Genomic DNA, 19,835 nt, shown 5'->3' with positions numbered 1-19,835 from the left:
ATGCCTCTTTTTGATTCCACAACGCCAGCATGTCGTCTAAAATTGCCCTCTAGAATGGCTTTATAGCAGCATTTGTTTGGGTCGATGTAAAAAAACCAAGGCGGCGGTTTTACATGATCTTTGTGTAAAAAGGGCTGAAGTTCTTTAGCACATGAAAATGTAACTACTGTCTTGGACCTCAAAATCAAATAGATTTGCCCTGTATCTCTCCTACAGTGCAGTAAATTTTCATTTTTTTTCTCTTTTAGTTTTACTATTCCACTACCCTCACACTAACCCCTGGACTGTATATTATGCTCTCTTTCAAGTCCCACAGGTGCAGGCTCTAATGGTAATTCTTCACACTGTCCTTATAAGCAGGCCCAGTCAAAATCATAAATCCTGAAATGAAAAGGGTCGCCTTTCAAACCAATAATAAGGTGCTTTGCAACTCATTTAAATGTAAAGGATGTAGGGCACAAAAAGCATGGAACAGGAGAAGTATAAGAAAAGTGAACTTATGTCTGTAACTAGGAGGTAGCCTGACAGGAACCTTCCTGTTGGTTAAGGGGTTGTGTTAATTAAAATTAAAACAACAACCCCTTTACATCAATCAGTGCTGGCAGAGCTGATGCACGATGGATGCGACTATTACAGGGTCTTTTCTTGTGGTCCGACAGAAATCAGTTGGAAAGCTTTGTTTGTGCAGCACATTGTGAAACTACTGCAGCCCGTAATCCCCCTTCATACCACTACAAAGCATAGCAATGATATTGTGGTTTCAGGATGAGTATTGCCAGTGACAGACATAGTAAAATGATCATCCTCCTCCTCCTTGTCTGTGTATGTACTCTGACTGCTTGAGTGACCTTGATGCAAGCGCAAGTGCAGTGTGAGACTTTGTAGAGCATATTTTGGAATATCGTCTTTCTTTTTAGCAAGGCTACTATTAGTACTACTTTTTTTTTTTTTTGCAGTTGAGCCTTGATCTTCGGACACCTAATCTGTTTTTTATCAGCTCTAACACAGACAGATGCAGTTTACCTTGACAGTACAAACACAAAAGAAAACAGTCATTAGCTTTTGTGTGATCAGATTTATTCACAGTGTAAATAAATAGGTGTTTATCACTAGCTTCAAATGCCAGCATCTGAGATTGTACGGGACTGTGTTAGTGTCCATGACATGGCTGACTGTAATATCTGTGAATGCGCCATTAATGTTGAAAGGGACATACAGGTTTTGGAGCAACATATGCTGCCATCCATCCAAGACGTCCCTGCTTATTTCAGAAAGACAATGCCAAGACACATTCTGCATGTGTTATGACAGTGTGGCTTTGTAGTAAAAGAATTCGGGTACCTGCCTGCAGTCCGGACCCGATTAAAAATGTCTGCTGCATTATGAAGCACAAAATAGAACAATGGAAATCCCAGACTGTTGAGCAATTGAAGCTGTAAATCAAGCAAGAATGAGAAAGAATTTCACATTCAAAACTGAAACTATTGTGTCCTCATTTCCCAAACGCTTACTGAGTGGTGTTGAAAGAAAAGGTGATGTATCACAGTGGTTAACATGCTTCTGTCTCACCTTTTTTGGAACATACTGCAACGACTGTATATTAAAAAAAAACAGTTAATCAGTAATATTTTGTTTAATATAGTCAATTGAATATGGGTTGAAAAGTTTTTGTCAATCACTGCATTATGTTCTTATTCACATTTTACACAGCATCCCAACTTTTTGGAATTTGGGTTGTAGTTTGTTTAACAGGTACGACCAGGAATAAAACATTCTGCTACTAGATGAATTACCTCATGCCATAAACAAATACTTCACAGCATTACACGCGTACCAACAGACTCACGTTAGCATAGCTGACATTTTCAATCTCATAGCTGTGCTGCATGTTTCTGTCTGATCAAACATGCTCTTTTCTCTCCTGTGCTACTTCTTAAGTAATCCTTTGAACCTCGGATATTCTACACAACTCTTGTTTCCCCTTCCCAATTCTCTCTTGACCCCTTTGTCATGTTGATGGATAACCCCACTGGATTGTGGATAACAGGGTCCAGCTGTGGCAAGGGCTGACAGTGGAAAAGGATGGGAATAGGGAGTGTGTGTTTGGAGGAGTGGCCCTTTGTTTTCTCATAGCGTCAGGGATGGAAAGGGGGCAAAAATAGAGATGGGAAAGAGGGGTCAGAGGGGTCACATCAGCCCTCATAACTGCAATTGGTGCCTGAGTTATCATTTACAACCAATGTGAATTCATATCCCTGTGCTACTGCAGTAAATCTACACGAGGAGCTGCTATAGCAGTATATTTTACAAGTGTACCCTGGTGAACTGACCTGCATCACTGTAGATCATACTGTAATGCACATACCTCAAGCGTTGCTCCTTTAATAGATAAAACCCCCGAAGAGAAGGGGCCTCTTTAATGGGAGTATGCACTCTGTAGTGCACAGCCTTATCCCCTTACTGAGAGTTGGCGTGGTGCCCCCCTGTAGTCTCTGGCCCGGCCTGCTGTATTATGCAAGTGCACAGTGACCTGCGACTCCTCCACACCATACACACCAACACACCACAATTTTCTACCTCCTCTTGTACCCTTCATTGCCCCTCAGTGTTGGCCTTCAGCTCTGAAGATAAGGACTCTTGACGCTTGGCCTGCCGGGATTTAATTGCAGAAGCCCACTTCACCCTCCCAAAGCCAGGCCTTATCCACCTCTCCACCCCGGTGCCCCTGCTGACAGAAACCTGCTTTTGTCTCCTCTGTTCCCCTGCTTGTGTTTTCTTTTCTTCCTCATCTTGAAAGGAAAGAAAAAGTAGGATAAGAAGAAAGCTGAGGGAAAAAATGCTTTTCTTTCTTTTGCCTCTTCTTCTTACCACTTTAATTTTTCCTTTCAAGGGGGCTGACCGTGCATTTCACGTAGCGTTGCGCAAAGACATTCCCATGCTTTTTTTCTTTGTATTTGTTCCTTACTGCTTCTGGCCCTTGAGTGATTTCACATATTCATCAGCCAACACGTTTTATTCTAATACAACCCACAAAACTAGATGCAAACATCAATAGAACGCAAATGTAAGAACAACTGTTATGTAAATATGGTCACAAAAAGCAGTACCATCAATTATCCAATCTATCGTCTGTTTATACACCCAGAAAGACTCCCTGTTAATCTCTAAATGCCAAGCCAGTGAGACAGACAAGCTCACTTTTTCAAACTCAGCTGCTGCCTGTCTCAGGAATGTCTCAACAAGCGCGCAGGGGAGAGAAAAGGAAATTACAACTCAAGAGAGGAGGAGGAGGAAGACAAGCGGGGAGGGGGCATTCCTTCTTGCTCAGGATGACAAGCCTGTCTTTCTACTATCTCTCACTCTGGCCCTCCACCTGCATTTACTTCGAAACACTTTAGTTAAAGCCAGGAGTCACTCAGCCTCATGGTACACTGTGCATCCATACTGTAGTGATGCCACATTTGCGCTTTATCTCATCCCACTGATAAGACCTGCACAAGTCACTCATATCCAAAAAGAAAGAAAACAGGAGAATCTAACCAAGCTGTGTGGTTTATCTGTGATCTGGCAGTGCCTGAACCCCTCCCCATCCACCTCCACCACAGTTTCTCCTCCACTGGGTTATCAGATGTGCCTGGCCCAGTTTGGAATGAGGCACACTCAAATAAACATTCTGCCCCGGGGAGCTACGGTAGAATCACCACATTGAGTTTCTAAGAACAATATTCTCGGTTTTATCTGCATAACTCTCTCTCCTCTCATGACTGCCTTGATGTTGTTGTATGTTCTGGCACTGGACCCTTATACCCATCTCTGGCCCTCATAAAATGCCACAAAGTCAAGTTTTTTCCATCTCCGGAAGGAAAGAGATCGGATTTTTTGGGGTAATTTCAGACACATGTGATATGTCGCTGACACAAACAGCTAAGTGCACGCAGCGCTTGTTCAGAAAAGACACCCTTTAAAGCTACTACAAGGAGTTTTTAACTGGTTATGACACAGTCTTAGTTTAATACTGATGCCACTATAGGACCTACATAAGTTAACAAGACCATCAGTGAGAAGATCGTCTATCACTGTATAGTTATTCTTAATAGCTGCTACCAGGCCAGAGTTACAGTGAGGAGTACGTTAACCACTTAAAAAGAAACAGGAGGAGATTTTTATTCAAATAGTTTTATTTTGATGTTATATTTTGTGATTATTACGGTGGAAAGACTTTGTTTTTGTTTTTGTCCACAGGGGCCTCCAAAATCAACAAAATATCAAAGTTCCTTGTAGTAGCTTTAACATTAAGTATGTGTTTACACCGTCTTTGGCACACACTCGCTGTGTTTTGCACTAAACCAAAATGCAGCACTCCACATAGTGACGACATGAAAACCTGAGACCATCTGCATATGCTCCAGCTGTTGCTCGATTCTCTGTCTGCTTCATCTCCTGTTTATCTTCTAAAATCCTTTTGTTTCCCCTTTCTTTGTACACACATGCAGAACGGCAGCAACACTTTCTTTCTTTTCCTCGTCTGCACCTCCATCAGATCTGAACTCTGTGACGAAACCCTGTCCTCTGACTGTTTTAAAAAGTTACGGCCTATCCTACAAACTCGTGACTCCAGTTATTATTGATTACTACAAGTGAAACTTTTATTTCCAACATAAAACATTCTTATTTTGGATTTCTCTCCAGCCGCTAAGGCATGACCAGAGAATTCTTTACAACTCTGTACATGTAATTACTGACCTGTTAAAGCGAATTCCCTCAGGCACTGGGGGATAACTGCAACCCCTAACCTCTGCTGCCCATTCAGCTGTAGCCAACAGCAAACTATCACCATCAGATGCTATCAGTTACTCTCTGGACTTTCCATAAACCATCACAATACTAAATGAGTCCAACTTTTCTGCATGGTTGCCAAAGTTAAGGTAGTTTTCTGTGCTGTTAGCAGGTGCCGACTCTGAATACTAGTTAGCTGCTTTGTTCAATCAAGGCTTGAGGTTTGAGTAGGGTCATTTTATTGGCATCTGGCTGCACGAAATAACATTTCTGCCATGTCTGAAAGAGTTATCCGGATAATAAGAGTAATGTGTTGGCAGTGGGCTTCAAGCAAATGCCATGATTGCTTTTAGTTTATACACTGGAGAAGGAAAAATAAGAGATCAGGGAGTCTTTCCAAGGAGGCTGCAATTTCAAGGAGGAGCGGAAAGAAAAGTATGCTGAAAGAGAAGGAAAATAAATGCCATAGCTGTGGTCTGATGAGATGATATTGGACCTTCCTCTGCCTCTCTAATGCACCCCCTCAGAACTCTTGATCTCCTCTCCAAGTTCTGACATTCGAGGCAGTGATTTTTTTTTTGTTAAACAGACAGAGGGAAAAGACAGAGAAGTAAATTAATTAAAAAAAATCTATGCAAGTTTTGAGGCTACTGTATGTGGAACAAGGGTTAACCAAACAGTCGTCTATTCTATTCTATACTATTCCATTTTAGAAGAAATTAAGAAAATAAAATTAGCACATAGAAAAGAAAATGAGAGAGAGACATGAAAATGCTTGTCAGTTCTTAAGAAACATGGGCATTTATTTCCCAACATGTATGGCCATCGACCACAAGACACTGATTCTTGTATGAACGAGGAGAGATTTCGAAAGAGCAACTGTGCTTCTACAGGCTGTTTCAGTGTCTGTATATAGACATATTAGAAGTTGTGCATAGTTTTCAAGAAAAATATATAATGCTGTAACTTCAGAGGAAAAGAACACAGTTCAAGGAAATGAGAAAAAAATTAAATGCCCAAAGCAATTTCTTTGACAATTTTGGTGTAAAGGGCCACAACCCTAGGTAAGTAGTTTGAGAACAGAATGTTCTCTGTATGTGTGCTCCATCTGTATTAAACTGTAGGTCACACATACTTGGCTTCTCATTCAGGTATTTGTGCAGTTCAGACATCAACAACTGCACCATTTAAGGTCCTAAAATATGCTCCCTCAGGCATTCAAGTCTACCAACATCCAGTACTTGTGGATGTCATAAATCATATAGAAAAAATTAGGAGACACTGACTACACACTATCCTCATCCCCAATCAATAAATGTAAATCATGACATTAACAAAAGTAACTACAGGACACCAGGGAATTTAGAGTGTGAATCAGGCCAAGGTGTCTCTGGTTAATGAGTACGGAGAAGACAAGCACTTCCCATTGATTCCCTGAACAGTAAAAAGAGAGAGGACAGAGAGCTGTCTGAAGAAGAGAAATGGACAATACATAAAGATGTTGCATCGTCCCCCAAGGCTGTCTCACTCAATAGCAGAGGATGATAAACTGCCACATAGACTCTTGTCAGCAACTAGTTTTATTATCACCTCTCGATCCTTTCTCATTTCCATCATTCTTTCCCTTTTCTCAGCCTTTCCAAGTACTGTGTTGATGCTCTACCAGGGTGTTTGTCTTGTGAGCCTTGGGCTCAGGTGAAATGGGCTTAAATCACTTCAATCATCTTCCTGATGATGTACTGTCTTCGGTGTCTGTATATTTCTTCCTTTTTACAGTTTCAGAGACTGTTGTCTGGCATGTAGCACCGGTCTTCAGTCTGCATAATGACAACATAGAAAGTGTGTGTTATTTATATTATGTCTATAGTCAGGGAAGCAGCTCCAGGCTATCGGTGAAGCTTCTCTCCAAGTTTAGAACACCACAAAATAAATCATCTACAGATGCGTGGCCACGTGCAGCATGGCAGACGTACAGCCACACAAAGTTGACACGGTATGGTCATATGAAACTGGAGAGACTAGAGCAGTGTTTATGGTGAATCATTCAGAGAATGTATGAGAAGCTTTTCAGTGTTTCTGTGACTCTGGGGAGACAGAAAAACATTCTAAGTCACTGTGATGTATCATCTCAGCAGTACAAGTTGGAATTGTTCAGTTGTTATTCATTTCATAGCCTAACCACAGAGTGTGTGCAGCATGTAAACAAAACCATTTTATGTAAGTGTGTGTGTGTGTGTGTGTACACATACATGTGTGTGTATATATATATATATGTGTGTATATATATATATATATATATATATATATATATGTGTGTGTGTGTATATATGTATATATGTGTATATATATATATATATATATATATATATATATATATATATATATATATATATATATATATATATATACATACATATATACATATAAGGAGAAGGAAACAATAGTTTTGTCATTGCACTGTACTATCTATTACACAGACCATTGCAGGGAGATCGTGGCACTCCTTTGGCAAGAAAAGCATGGCAAGATGCCACTACGTCAACTTTTCCCTGAGCAGAAAACCTCTGAAGCCTGAGGTCACGGCTACAGCCCTATTGTTTGAGGGACCTTGTGACAAAAGACTGTCTTTGATCAGTGCTACGCATAGTTAAACCTTTGATAGTAATCTCACTCTATGAAACACATTAAAGAACCACACAGTGAATCAATAGCTGACCTTGGCTGGTTTGGAAATGAGACTATGCAGGGAGAAAATATGCTTTGTAAAAGAAATTCAGCATTGTGCTCTATCTGGCACACATTTCTGGGTGCAACAGCTGGATGCTCCTAACGTTGATCAAAGCCCTAACAAATGACAGGGGCCACTGCTATTATGTGTACTACTGTTGTAGATTACAATCTTTACTATATATTTCTCTGAATGATTATGCAGGAAATTGACTGTGTTTATGTTCTGTTGTTTTAGGCTGAGCATGGAGAGAGAAAGAATCTACATCATGAGGGTCTTTCTCACTCCGCTGATGCCCTTTCTGCTCTTCCTCATCCTTCCTGATGGTACCTTGTCCAGCAACTGCCCAAAGGATTGCTCCTGTACCACGCCAGAATCCATCTTATGTTTCCAGAGACGTTCCTCGACCATTCCCAAGGGAGTGGCCCCATCTACAAAAAGCCTCTACCTCTTTTCCAATGGCATTGAGGGCTTGGCAACTGAGGACTTTGATGGTCTGGAGAACCTGGATATGCTGGACCTCAGTCAAAACAAGCTGACTGAACTTCCTGAAAGGGTGTTTGAACATTTGACCTCTTTGAGAAACTTGGACTTGTCATCCAACCAGATCACCCATATTTCAGAAGAATGCTTCCAGGGTATGGCACTGCTTGAGCGCCTTTATTTGTATAGTAATCATATCAAGACCATTCACCCTGCAGCCTTTAATGGCTTGGAGCACCTGCTGGAACTCAAACTGCAGGGCAACCAGTTGACATCCCTGCCTGCTCTCTCAATGCCCCAACTGCTGCTGCTGGATCTTCGCTTTAATGTCTTACCTACTTTGGGTCCTTCAGACCTCCAGACCCCAAACCTAGAGTCGCTCAAATTGGGTGGTGTGGGACTCACCAGTCTGAATGAGGAGCTCATAGGCAGTCTAAAGAACCTCCATGAACTGGACATCTCAGGAAACCAACTCGAATCCTTCCCCTCAGTGTTAAAAGAGACTCCGGGGCTGATTCATCTTAGCCTGGCTGGGAACCCAATGGGTCCGCTTAAGGTTCAGGACCTTCAGAACCTTGGAGAGCTGCAGGAGTTGGACATTAGCAGCCTCAGTCTGCAGGGCCTTCCAGAGGAGTTCTCCCAGCTCTTTCCTCACCTGAGAAAGCTCACAGTAGCAGAGAACCCCTTCAACTGCCTCTGCACCTTAGCATGGTTCCCAAGATGGCTGAGAGCCCAGAGCATCACCCTCGAGAGGACAGAGGAGACCCGCTGCCATTTCCCACCTGTTAATGCTGGAAAGGTATTGGAAAGACTGGAGCACAGGGATTTCGGCTGTCCTACCACAACTACAGTCACCACCAGTACTGTCAAAACTACTACTACCCTGCCTGTTCCTGTCACTACGTTACCAAGTACCACAAGAGCTATTCCAGTCCCCAGGGCCAGTGACAACCCAATAGACAGAGATGACGACTATCCCCTGCCCCCTGTCCCTGCCTCCCCCAGCAGCAGCAGCATGGATCCAGATGAGGAGCAGCATTTCTGTCCCTCTCACACCTGTCTCCATGGGGGTACTTGTCGTTTGGACCAGCATGGTCAGGTAGAGTGCACCTGTCCACATGGTACCTCTGGATTGTATTGTGAGATCCAAAACCACAACCCGCCTTCACCACCTGAGGCTGATATCACCATGGCAACTGTCACTGTTGATGCACCAGACATCAGCTCACATCAAGCAACCGCAACCTCAATCTTAGTGAACCTCCACCGGTATGTTGAAATGCGGCCTTACATCCGTGGAATACGCCTAACCTACCGCAATCTCTCTGGGCCAGATCGCAGGCCGATTCAGCTCAGCCTACCAGCATCATTCCCAGAGTACAGACTCAGAGGCCTGAAGCCCAACTCCACCTACACTGTGTGTGCCAGTCCACTAGGTGCCCCTAGTGGCATAGACAGTGTCTGCACTGAGGCTCAAACGGCCGCTGAAACCATCAGGGGCCATGATGCTCAGTTTGATGACAAGAAGCTGACCACTATGCTGGTGCCTGCAATTGCCATCTTGTTGCTGCTGGTACTGATAGCAGTAGCAGTGGGAGTTGTATGCTATCTTCGCAGGAAGAGGGCAAAGGGCCACCTGGACCTAGACTGTGAGCCTTCTCAGCTAGAGTTGGATGGAGTTAAGGATGGCTTGGACAATGGGGCACTGCCTCAAAAACAGCCCCAACTTATGATCCCTGAACCTGCTGTTCAGAACGGCAATCTGGAATATGAGGTGTTGCTACTACAGGATCAATGCACATCAAATAACAATACATCTTCACACAAGCCTACCTACTTTTGACACCTGGCTTTGACTACTCAGACCTAAAGGAGGTTTTTAATCCTTCGGCTCTGTTTTTCTCACTGGTGAAATACAGAGAGCAGAAACAGCTGCTGTGAAAGAGGAGGACAAAATATCAGCCAGCCAACCAGCAAAGGGGAAACTGGACATGTATTTAACTCAATGCCCTTCGGCTGTCTAAGTAGACGTTAAACAAGTTCAAAAACATTTGTTTGGACTTCAAAAAACATTGAAAGTGCCTCTACTCCATGTACATGCTACATCCTGCTTCAATAATATTTCCTCACTCACATTGCTGGACTGGCATCCTATCAGCACCCATGCTACGATGCTAGGGACTGATGGTGAGTTGTTATTGGCTGAAACCTAGGGCTATGGGACCTAGTGACCTCATGCCGTCCTTTATTTGTTTATAAAGGAGAGTGCACTGAAATGGGGTTGTGCTGCCTTTTCTCCATCACAACAGCCCACCTAGACACTATCAGCAATTATTTTTGCTGCATTTTGTAACTCCTCAGTACTACCCCAAAGGGATCAGTGCTTGCTGTGAATGACCTTTGAGACACCAAATGAAGTTGTGCAGAGAAAATAGCTAATGCTTGTATTGCTTTATTTGGCTCTAAAACTTTTGTGATTTTTGTATGTATGTTTTTTTATACCTGTGTCATTGTTATTTTTTTATTGTGTAACATTGTGACTGTTAACAGCCCTCTTTCCCCCCCCGACCCCCACCTCTTGTGACTAACAGACAGAACAGCAGATTAAAATCTTTGAAGATTAAAACTCGTTTGGTACCAGCAAAGTCAATCAAAGGGCTTTGCCCCCAGAATGTCAGACAGTCTAAGTAGATGTGAGTCTGGACAGACTCAAAACTAAATCCCCCTTCTCGATTCTGAAGCCCTCAGCCTGCTTCACCATCACAAGGGAGAAGGTAAGCAGGATTACAAAACGTACAGAGGGAAGCAGTTGACTGAACCCCTTCTGTTTCAGTGCTGCACTGAGTTTCAACCAGTTTAGGGCTTGCCTTAACTACAGTAAGCACTCACATGACTATACCACAGCAAAGGAGAACTTCAGAGACTTTATTTATTATTTATATTCCCTGCAAGGGAAACTCTGTCTTATCCCTCAACCACAATTCACATACAACATACGACTTGGCCTGGCCTACAATAAGCAAAGCAAATAGTGGTTGCGTATTGTGTTTCCTCTGAGTAAAAATAGCCTGCTCAGTGTAATGCTGTGTACAATTTCTCCTCGACAAGAAAGATCCCAGTTTTGCTCACTTTCACCTAACCAGGCGCACAGCACAGCAAACCTCATAGTGTTTGTTCATATTCTTGGGTAGAGGACAAGGAAATTCGCAAAGTGGGAGATCTACTGGAAGGCTGTTAATGGAGACGGAGTGCTGAGATCCAAACCTGTGAATATAGGGCAAAGAAGGACTCCAAGTAACATTGTTTGTGTGTGTGTGTGTGTGTGTGTGTGTGTGTAGGTGTGTGTGGGTGTGGGTGTGTAGATCCATCAGCTTCAGTGATAATGCAAGTACATGTTCTGTCTTGTGCAAAAACCTGCAGACATCATGTTACAATCAGTTACCCCCTCTTTGTGCCCGCATGTCGAGGAGTGCATTAAGCCCCAAACAACGCTACCTACGAGCAAACACACCAAAGACAACATCTGTGACTGTCTGCGAAGTTACCTACGTACAGTATTCCCAGAGCACAATCAGTACTTCCACACTTATAAAATACCTTGAGAACCCACACACAAAAAAAAACAATCAGCAATGCAACTGGAATATTTGTCTGTAAAAAGAATACATTGAAGATAACCAAAAGTATTTTCAATGTGATTGTTAATTTTTCCCTGTTTATTTTGGGAAGCTCATGGTTGTCATTTGTTGCTTTTTTTTTTTTTTTTTAACTCTGTGAACTTATTTGTACAAGTGGAAAAGTGATATTATCATTAAATGAATATCCAAAAATAAAACGGGCCAGGTTGTCTTTCTTTCTTTCTTTAGTTTCCATCTTTTGCTTGTAAGAGGAAGGATTAGATTGACAGGCAAAAGAGGGGATTATTTTTGTCATTAACTTCCTTCTCTTTTAAACCATCACTCAACAGAGTAAGAGGATAGATCACAGGAGGGGGAGTCCAGGAAAGAGAAAGACAAAGGAACAAAGGTGTAGGTGCAGGTATAATTATGCTGGTTATCATCATCACACATTAGTCTGTGTGAGTGTGACGATGTGTACATGTGCTTGTATATTTGTGTAAATTAATTTCAATAATGATACAGCAGGAAATGTCTAGATGGACATTAATTTGGGTCATTTTTAGCAAACATCAGCATGCTAACATGCTCACAATGACAATGCTGACTTGCTGATGTTAAGCAGGTATAATGTTTAGATCATGTTCACCATCTTAATTTTGCATGTTAGCATACTAACATGTTCTAATTTTTACCAGTAAACACCAAGTACAGCTGAGGCTGATGGGAAGATCCGTTTTTTCCAGTCATTTGGTGTCATGATATACCGGAATTGGCAATAACTATGGTATATATATGTAATTTCGTACTTTTTGTATGATTTTGCACAGTTACAGAGTATAATTGCCAAAAACAGACAAAAAGGACAATAAACAAAGTTAAAGATGAATCTTTTTTTCAACTTTTGTGTAAATATCACAATAATATCAGGAATTATTTAAATATTGTGCCAAAGTAATAACAATTTATCCTTAGTGGACTTTTAATATGTGTAGAGAATTTGATGGCACCTCATCCAACAGTTGTTGAGAAAACCACAAATGTCAACCTTATGGTGGCACTAGAGGAAAAATTCTATTGATCATTAAAGTCATTAGGATTCATCACCTTGGAGCTATGAATGCCTGCACAAAGTCATTGGGAATCCATGAAATAGTTGTTGAGCTATTGCAAGGCCAACAGAGTTGCTGCTTTAAGCTTGGCTAAAACATATTAAATCATCCATTCCCCTTAAAATAATTTCCACAATGACGTGATTAATAACAAAATGTGTAAATATTCCACAAAAGTATTAAATTCTCTGCTTTCAACAGTGCACCACCACCCCAATTTTTTACAAGAAGGTTTAATATGTGTTTTCAGAGGGCGCGAGGTCTTGGCATTCTTCCTTACCAGCAGTGAGCTGGAGGCGAAGTGGAAATAAAGATTATGATTGAAAACACTCAGGTTAGGTTAAGTAGATTAAACCATTGTGAATGACTCACTGGTCCAAGCCTAATGAGTGAGCATTGTTTGCAAAGCCACACAATAAACAGGCTGACCACCCATGTGTTTTATAGGTAGGATGTTGGTAGGGGATTGATGCAGCATGCACGCACACGCCCACACCTACAAACAAATGCACAAATATACTGGCCCATAGCTGTGAGCTGTTGTGTAAGGTCCCACGCTAACAACGCAAACACATAAAACAGCACCACTCCTGTCATGCAGGCCCTATTACATCAATTTGCTCATGGAGAGCAAACTTCCTTATGAAATACCAGGAGACACAATGTACTGTAGGTCCTAATAGTTTTTCACTTCTTTGTGCTTCCTCCACTATTTTAACCTCACTGCTTTCTGAGTTTTTGAACATTCATTAGCCTAATATACGCACATTTTTTAAGCTGTAAAGGAGTTTGGCCGGTTTAGCCTCTCATTTTAGCCAAATTAAAAAAAAAATGGAGACGGATAGCACAATGGATAGGGCTTAATTGCGAGCATATGTGTGTAGAATACAGTGACTCCAGGTAAAAGGACAGATAGGTTACATACATGATGTCAGATAAGAATAAAGCCTGCAGCTGAAACAATGTATGCATGTTTCAGTCCTTCTCTCTGGCCAGGCATCTGCAAATGTTCATGTATGTGGATAAGAAAAGTGGAGGGAGAACAGAGAGAGAGAGAGAGAGTGTGTGTATGTATGTGTGTGTCTGTTTCTCTCCTTTCCTTCCATAAAACAGTCCCTCTTTTCTTTCCCTGGCTTTAAGAGAAACCTGGTTCCTGGACGGGAGCCAGCTTTGACGCTCACACTCAGCCTGTGCTGCTCAATGGACCCTATTGTAGTTTCAAGGGAGCCTTTTCACAATTATCACCCCCCCTCCCCCCAAAAAAAAGTCCATACGGAATTTCTTCTGAGTAAATATTTTTTCATTACCTTCTTTCTCCGCTCTTTCTCTGTCCCTCTCTCACTCTCTGTGTTGTGTTTCTAATTTGTTTCCAAATTCAGGGCTGCGAGAAGGCAGCCAAGGACAGTGTGTTGAAGCACTGGGTCATGTGGCTGCTGCAAGTAGCGTTTGTATTTCCTCTGCACTTCTCAATCGTATATTCAATCGACTTTTTCTGTCTCCCTCTCTCTTTCTGCCTCTCTGTTTTCCATTTTCCAAATAGCCCTACTGCCCACACTGCACAGCTGACCTCCCACTAACCTCAAACCATCCCTCCAACCTCAGCCAAGAATATTTACAGTCAGCAGTTGGGGGCATGAAATGAACTCCACAAAGATGATGAGATGAAGCATTCAACTCATCATAAACTACAAACAAACAAACAAAAAAAGAAATACAAACAACTGAATGACTTCCATGATACAAACGGCAGAAAATGCTGACTGTAGGTCTGTGGTCACAGAATGCCTACAGTGGGATTGAGCTCATTACTGTCATCACCACAAATTTTATTTTGAGGGGTCAATCCCATGTTGAGATCAGTGTATTGATCTATTAATACACCTAAGAATTTAGTGTTGTCATACACAAATCACCCGAGGCATCTTGGGATTGCCAGTGGGCAGCTAACAACATGCCAACAACGATAACTGTTTCCAAGACAGACAAATTAAAGTGTTAAATTAAGCGTTAGATTTATCATTTTGGATTTATTTTACCACGTCTCCAAAAAAGATGCTGCCATTCAAGGCTGGATTACAGAACTTTTGAAAAGGATACGATTGCACTGGTGAAGCCGTTGTAAAGTTATAACAATAGCATTAACATTAGCTTAACGTTAGCTTTTCCTGCTCAGCTTCAGGGCTAACGGCCTTCACTTTTCCAGCAGTTGAGACATAACAAAAGAGCCTTTTCTTGGTCTTGAGAAGCTGCAGCGTTTCTGAACTGACACACTGTAACCTGTACTGTACATTTACTGCAAAACTGACAACTTACTGCTAAATTTAAGTTTGTGCTCCACTACGAGCAGCAGCAGCAGTCTACCGCTTGCTCTCCTTCACTTACCCCAAGCACAAACTGCCCTATTCTATGAAAGGAGCTACGCTACGCTTATGACAGTATGCTACAAAAGCAAGCCCAATAGAATATAATGATTAAGGCAGTCGTGGTAAACCGCCATCCCGCAGGAATATGTTCCTTTGTCACTGCGGTGAAAAAAAAAATCCATACTGTCACAGTCCTAGCTAACTGCTTTATTAAATTTCTTCCACGTCATAATTTTTAATCTTTATTCTTGAGCTGCGTCCATTTTCTGTGATGTTGCTGCATGCTAATCAACAAGCATGTAGGATTAAAAAAAAGAATTGTAGCACCGTAATGTCGAGAGTAAAAGAGTAAAGAGGGAGAAGAAGAGCTGAGTAGAGAAAACACACCAGCACTTTGTTTTTGGAACCTGGTTCTCTGGCTCCAGTTTTTGGCCCTCTGCTTATTTCCCTACAGTGCTCACTCCAACCCTCCTGCCCCACATCCCACCTTCCCGCCCTCTAAATCTTTCTGAAGCACTAATAACATCTGAAGGGTAGTGTGCCACCGGTTCCTCTCATGCCGCACAGTACAGCTGCCAGGCTGTGCCAGCAGATGGCCCAGATGCCGCTCCAACAAAAAGCGAGTGAGGGGAAAGATGAGGAGTGAGAGAGAAAGAAAAACAGGAAAAGAAAGCAAAAAGAAGAATTTGACTTCGGTTAGTTCTTGGCAACATACATGAGCAGGCACACATGCAATTCATTTCACGTGCTGTTTGGTAGATTATTAGATATAAAAACAAATAGCAGTGTGATTTCCCCAGTGCAGATATTTTCTTCCATCCTAGGCTTGTCATTTGTGTCTTTTTGAGTCATTGTCTCTCCTCTGAGTAGAATATAGACAGACCCGCATTATCCTTTCAAACTGGAAACGGACAATGAAAGCTGGCAGGAAAGTAATGTATAACAAGAGTGAATCAGGGGTATAAATTATTGTAACTATGTAAATATATGTAAATATGTCTATTCTGGGCCAACCTGCGGCCTAAGCAGAAGAGGCAACTGCCTGGGGCCACATCCATTCCTGATATGCTCCATGCATATGCGGTTGAGTGATTGGGGCTGCGTCCGAGACTCCTGGTGCAGATATTTGTTTAGTGTTGTGCTGTGCCAATAATTGCACTAAACCTTCAAAATAAATTGATCATTTAGTCTATGAAATGAAAACAAAAACTGGCAAATATTCTGATTATATCAGTAAATAATGTCACATATATGGACAATTTCTGTTCACAGTAAACTTTGTTTTAAGACAAAACCAGATGTGTAAGAGGACACTGCAGTGTTAGACTCTGTTATGTAAAATTATTTGACTTTTACAACCTTTTTATAACTATTTATACTGCTGACTATGATATTCAGTATTTTCACTTTGGGCCTTACTCTCACACCTTTTCCAGTGGGACAATCTATTATTGCATTGCTAATTTTATTTGTGTGCTTCTCGTAGCTGCAAGTCTGCAGATAATTCATGTGGGTCACACACAAAGTTGATTAAGAGGACTAAAGGAAAATATGACTTAGTGCCACAAAAAGGCTACGGCTGGTCTGAGGTTTATAGCAGCAGAAAGAAGGTGGAGTTTGTTTCCAGGCACAAGGTGTTGAAGGACTCAAAAGCAACATATAAACATAAATGAGGAAACCAGAAATAGAGAGCAATGATCCAACCAATGCTGTATGATAAGGTGGAGAGGACGGAAAGAATTAGATGACATTAACGAGGTGGAGCGATGATGAAATGTGAGGGAGGAAGGAGGTGGGTGGGGGAGCTGTTACTGATGCTGAGTCCAAGCAGGGCCACATGCACTGAAAAGCTTATCCGTCTTTGGAAATGTACTGACGAGAGGTTGTTGCTGGAGTTGTGGAGGTGTTGAGTGTGTGTGTGTGTATATATGCGTGTCTCTGTGGAATTAAAGAGCACCTAAACAGAACCGCCTGTCACCCCTGGACGGCGACTCAAGTGTGCTTCTCATTTCAAAGGAATGGAGGGACGGTGGGTGGGGGAATTTTATTTATCCAAAAAAACATAAGCAAACAAGTAATATGTTATTAAAGACAAGGGGAGGAGGTGCTTGTGGACAGAGAGGCGGCCACTGAGGTTAAAATACTCACACACATCGGGAAAAACTGTTCTATAATCAAGCATTCCAGAGGAGACTGTCAAATCCGCATAAGCTCCCTATGACCGGCAGATGAAGCTAATAGCTCAAGCGTGTAGACATCATTTAAACTAATCAGATCCAGTTATTCTAGACAAGGCACATGTAACAGCAGCTTATAGCTCTGTCTAATTTTACTGGCAGTAGGACATAATTTCTTGGCCAACTGTTTTTCTGAATTAAAACAAGCTAGAACCATTTGGAAGCAAATGTACAATGCATTGATGGGAATAATTAAAAACTTCTGAATTAAAGGAGAAATCTGTGATATATTTACTGTAATAAAGCACATACCGACCACGATATGTCATCAGAGATTACGGATACATGCTAAGTTGAAATAGTCGCTTCAATCAGTGTCTTCCTTTGAAATTTCTATTTCAGACTCTGACTTGTGTTTTTGTTTGCCTGTTTCACATTCATTTGAGTTCAAATTAATGCTGATTGCTCGCCAAACGAGTTAGTGTCAATTTATGTGTGGTAAGAAATTGTAGAAGGAATAGATGTTTATAATGGTTAAATTGAGTATTACGTTAATGGATTCTGGCAGGCAGAATCAGGCAAAGTGTGTATTTTCAGAGCAGTCTCTCTGGGATAAGTGCATAGAGGTCAGCTAGCCTCTTACCTCACATGGCCTTTGGAAGAAAACAGCTGTGATGAGAGGTGATGAAGATCCGAGCAGCTGTTCATGGGCCTTTAAGTCAGAAACATCAGAGGCAAGTGAGGGGATCAATGTTAAAACTCAGCAGTGAATTCCAGTGACTGTCACCAACAATTGTCACACGAGCGTCTTGCGAGCCTCATAACTCATGCAATGCTTTCTTATTTTGTCAGGGTCCCAAAACCTCAATGCGCCCAACCACAACCATCTCTGGACAATAGAAACAGGGAAACAAGACAAGTGACAATAACTGGGAGCTGTCATCATTTCTGGGTTGCATGGAAATCATCCTCTGGTTACAATTCTTTCTGTTATTTCAATGCATCTTGTATCATATACTCAATAATATCAGACTACAGATTGAGAAGGCTGAAGACTCATGGCAGTGTTTACCCAACGCTGTGTTTACAGTATATACTTACAGCAGGTAAAAATAAATAGGGTAAACTGACAACAAATTCTCATTGGGCCTGCACAATATGAAAAAAAATCTTTTGACAATATGTCTTGCAATAAATAAACAAATATTGAAGCGTGCTTGTTTCCTCTAGAAGTTGCCACAACTGTTCGACATGTTTTACAGTGTCTTGTCAGTGTATACCTGTGTTTAAACATGCCATCACTCCTGAATCCAAAATGAGAAGAAGTGCTGATCCACAAGGTCCTCTCTCCTTCCTCAGCCATCATGCAAACTAACCTTACAGTTGCTACCAAACTGACACCAATAAATTGACAACGTGGGTCGCTGACAGCTGGCTGGGGCTCCATCTGATTGGCTAAATGGTGTGAATGCATGACCCGTGTATCCAGGATTTCATCCGACATGTCAAACCTTCACATGCCGAGTGCGAAAGAATGGCGCCTGTTGATAATACTTGTCTCATTCATTGCACCTCAGGACGTCTTTTGTGATGTGTTTATTGTGCAACAATCTCCAACAATTTGTTGAGTAGTCAATTAGCTGTTAACTATCACATTAATCACCAACTATTTTGATAACTGATTAATGTTCTGAGTCATTTATCAAGAACAATTGACCAGATTCTTTTATTTCAGTCTTTTTTTTTTGTCCTCTGTGACAGTGAACAGAATATCTTTGGGTTGTGGACAAAACAAGGCATTTGAGGAAGCCATTTTTCACAATTTACAGAGCATTTTGCCCACCTGACTATGTTGACTTATTGAAATTTTGTTGATTTGGTATTTTTTCCTTGATTTTTGTGCTTCCAGCATGGGTAAGTAGGCTACATAATCAAGTAGTTTCTTCCGTCTGTTTTGATGAGTCTGCATGGGGTGTTTTATTTTGAAAATTGACCAGACTCTTTATGCTGTTTCTGTGTCTGACTTTGTGTCTGCAGCTGAAATGGCATCCATCAAAAATACACCCGGGACATATTTGAAGCAGAGCAGATTGGGGAGCCGCTTCTAGCTGCTTCTATTCCACTTCTGGTGGAATCACAAATAATGTTTAGAATAGCTGCAATCAGCTCTGGTGCCTCCATTACAGCTGTAATGTGACGCAGCCACGCCCTGTGGAATCAAGCTGTAATAGCTGCTAACCTCACATTACAAACTCGCTCTGCTTTAACACTCCACGCTGTTCAGATACAGCAGCCTCCAAGGATCAAAATTCAAACTCAAAATTCCTATTGGGTTTAAAAATACAAAGAGGAGCTCCATTAATTTTGGCTTAACATCTTATTTCATTTATTATTTTCTTATGGCACCAGCTCAATGAGCAGGAACAGCCAAAGTTTACTTCAAAAAGTATTTTATGTACATCTTTTATATGCAGTACAGCAATGATGCTGCTGAAATAAACCTCAAAGACAGACAGACATGTAATATGCATTGTTTTTGGAAATTTTTCCAATGTTAAAAGCAAAAAAGGTACCACTGA

At 41.5% G+C, this 19,835-nt stretch overlaps 2 protein-coding genes across 2 annotated transcripts in view; one reads left to right on the top strand and one right to left on the bottom strand.

Annotated features, from left to right (window-relative positions):
• vasnb (vasorin b) overlaps positions 1-11,251 on the top strand; it is a 30,948-nt gene extending 19,697 nt beyond the window's left edge. The window contains exon 3 of the mRNA XM_084743943.1: positions 7,742-11,251. Within this exon, the coding sequence (XP_084600069.1) occupies positions 7,749-9,830 (2,082 nt within the window). The 5' untranslated portion in view covers positions 7,742-7,748 and the 3' untranslated portion in view covers positions 9,831-11,251. The remainder of the gene's footprint in view (positions 1-7,741) is intronic.
• The window catches only part of coro7 (coronin 7), a 146,888-nt gene that overhangs the window by 57,967 nt on the left and 69,086 nt on the right, over positions 1-19,835 (bottom strand). The gene's annotated exons all lie outside the window — the stretch shown is intronic.

This window comes from Lutjanus erythropterus, chromosome 19 (genome assembly GCF_056507025.1).
Source record: "Lutjanus erythropterus isolate fLutEry1 chromosome 19, fLutEry1.hap2, whole genome shotgun sequence".
Classification (NCBI taxonomy): domain Eukaryota; kingdom Metazoa; phylum Chordata; class Actinopteri; order Lutjaniformes; family Lutjanidae; genus Lutjanus; species Lutjanus erythropterus.
Note: the sequence above shows the minus strand (reverse complement) of the source record. Positions and strands in the feature narration are given on the sequence as shown.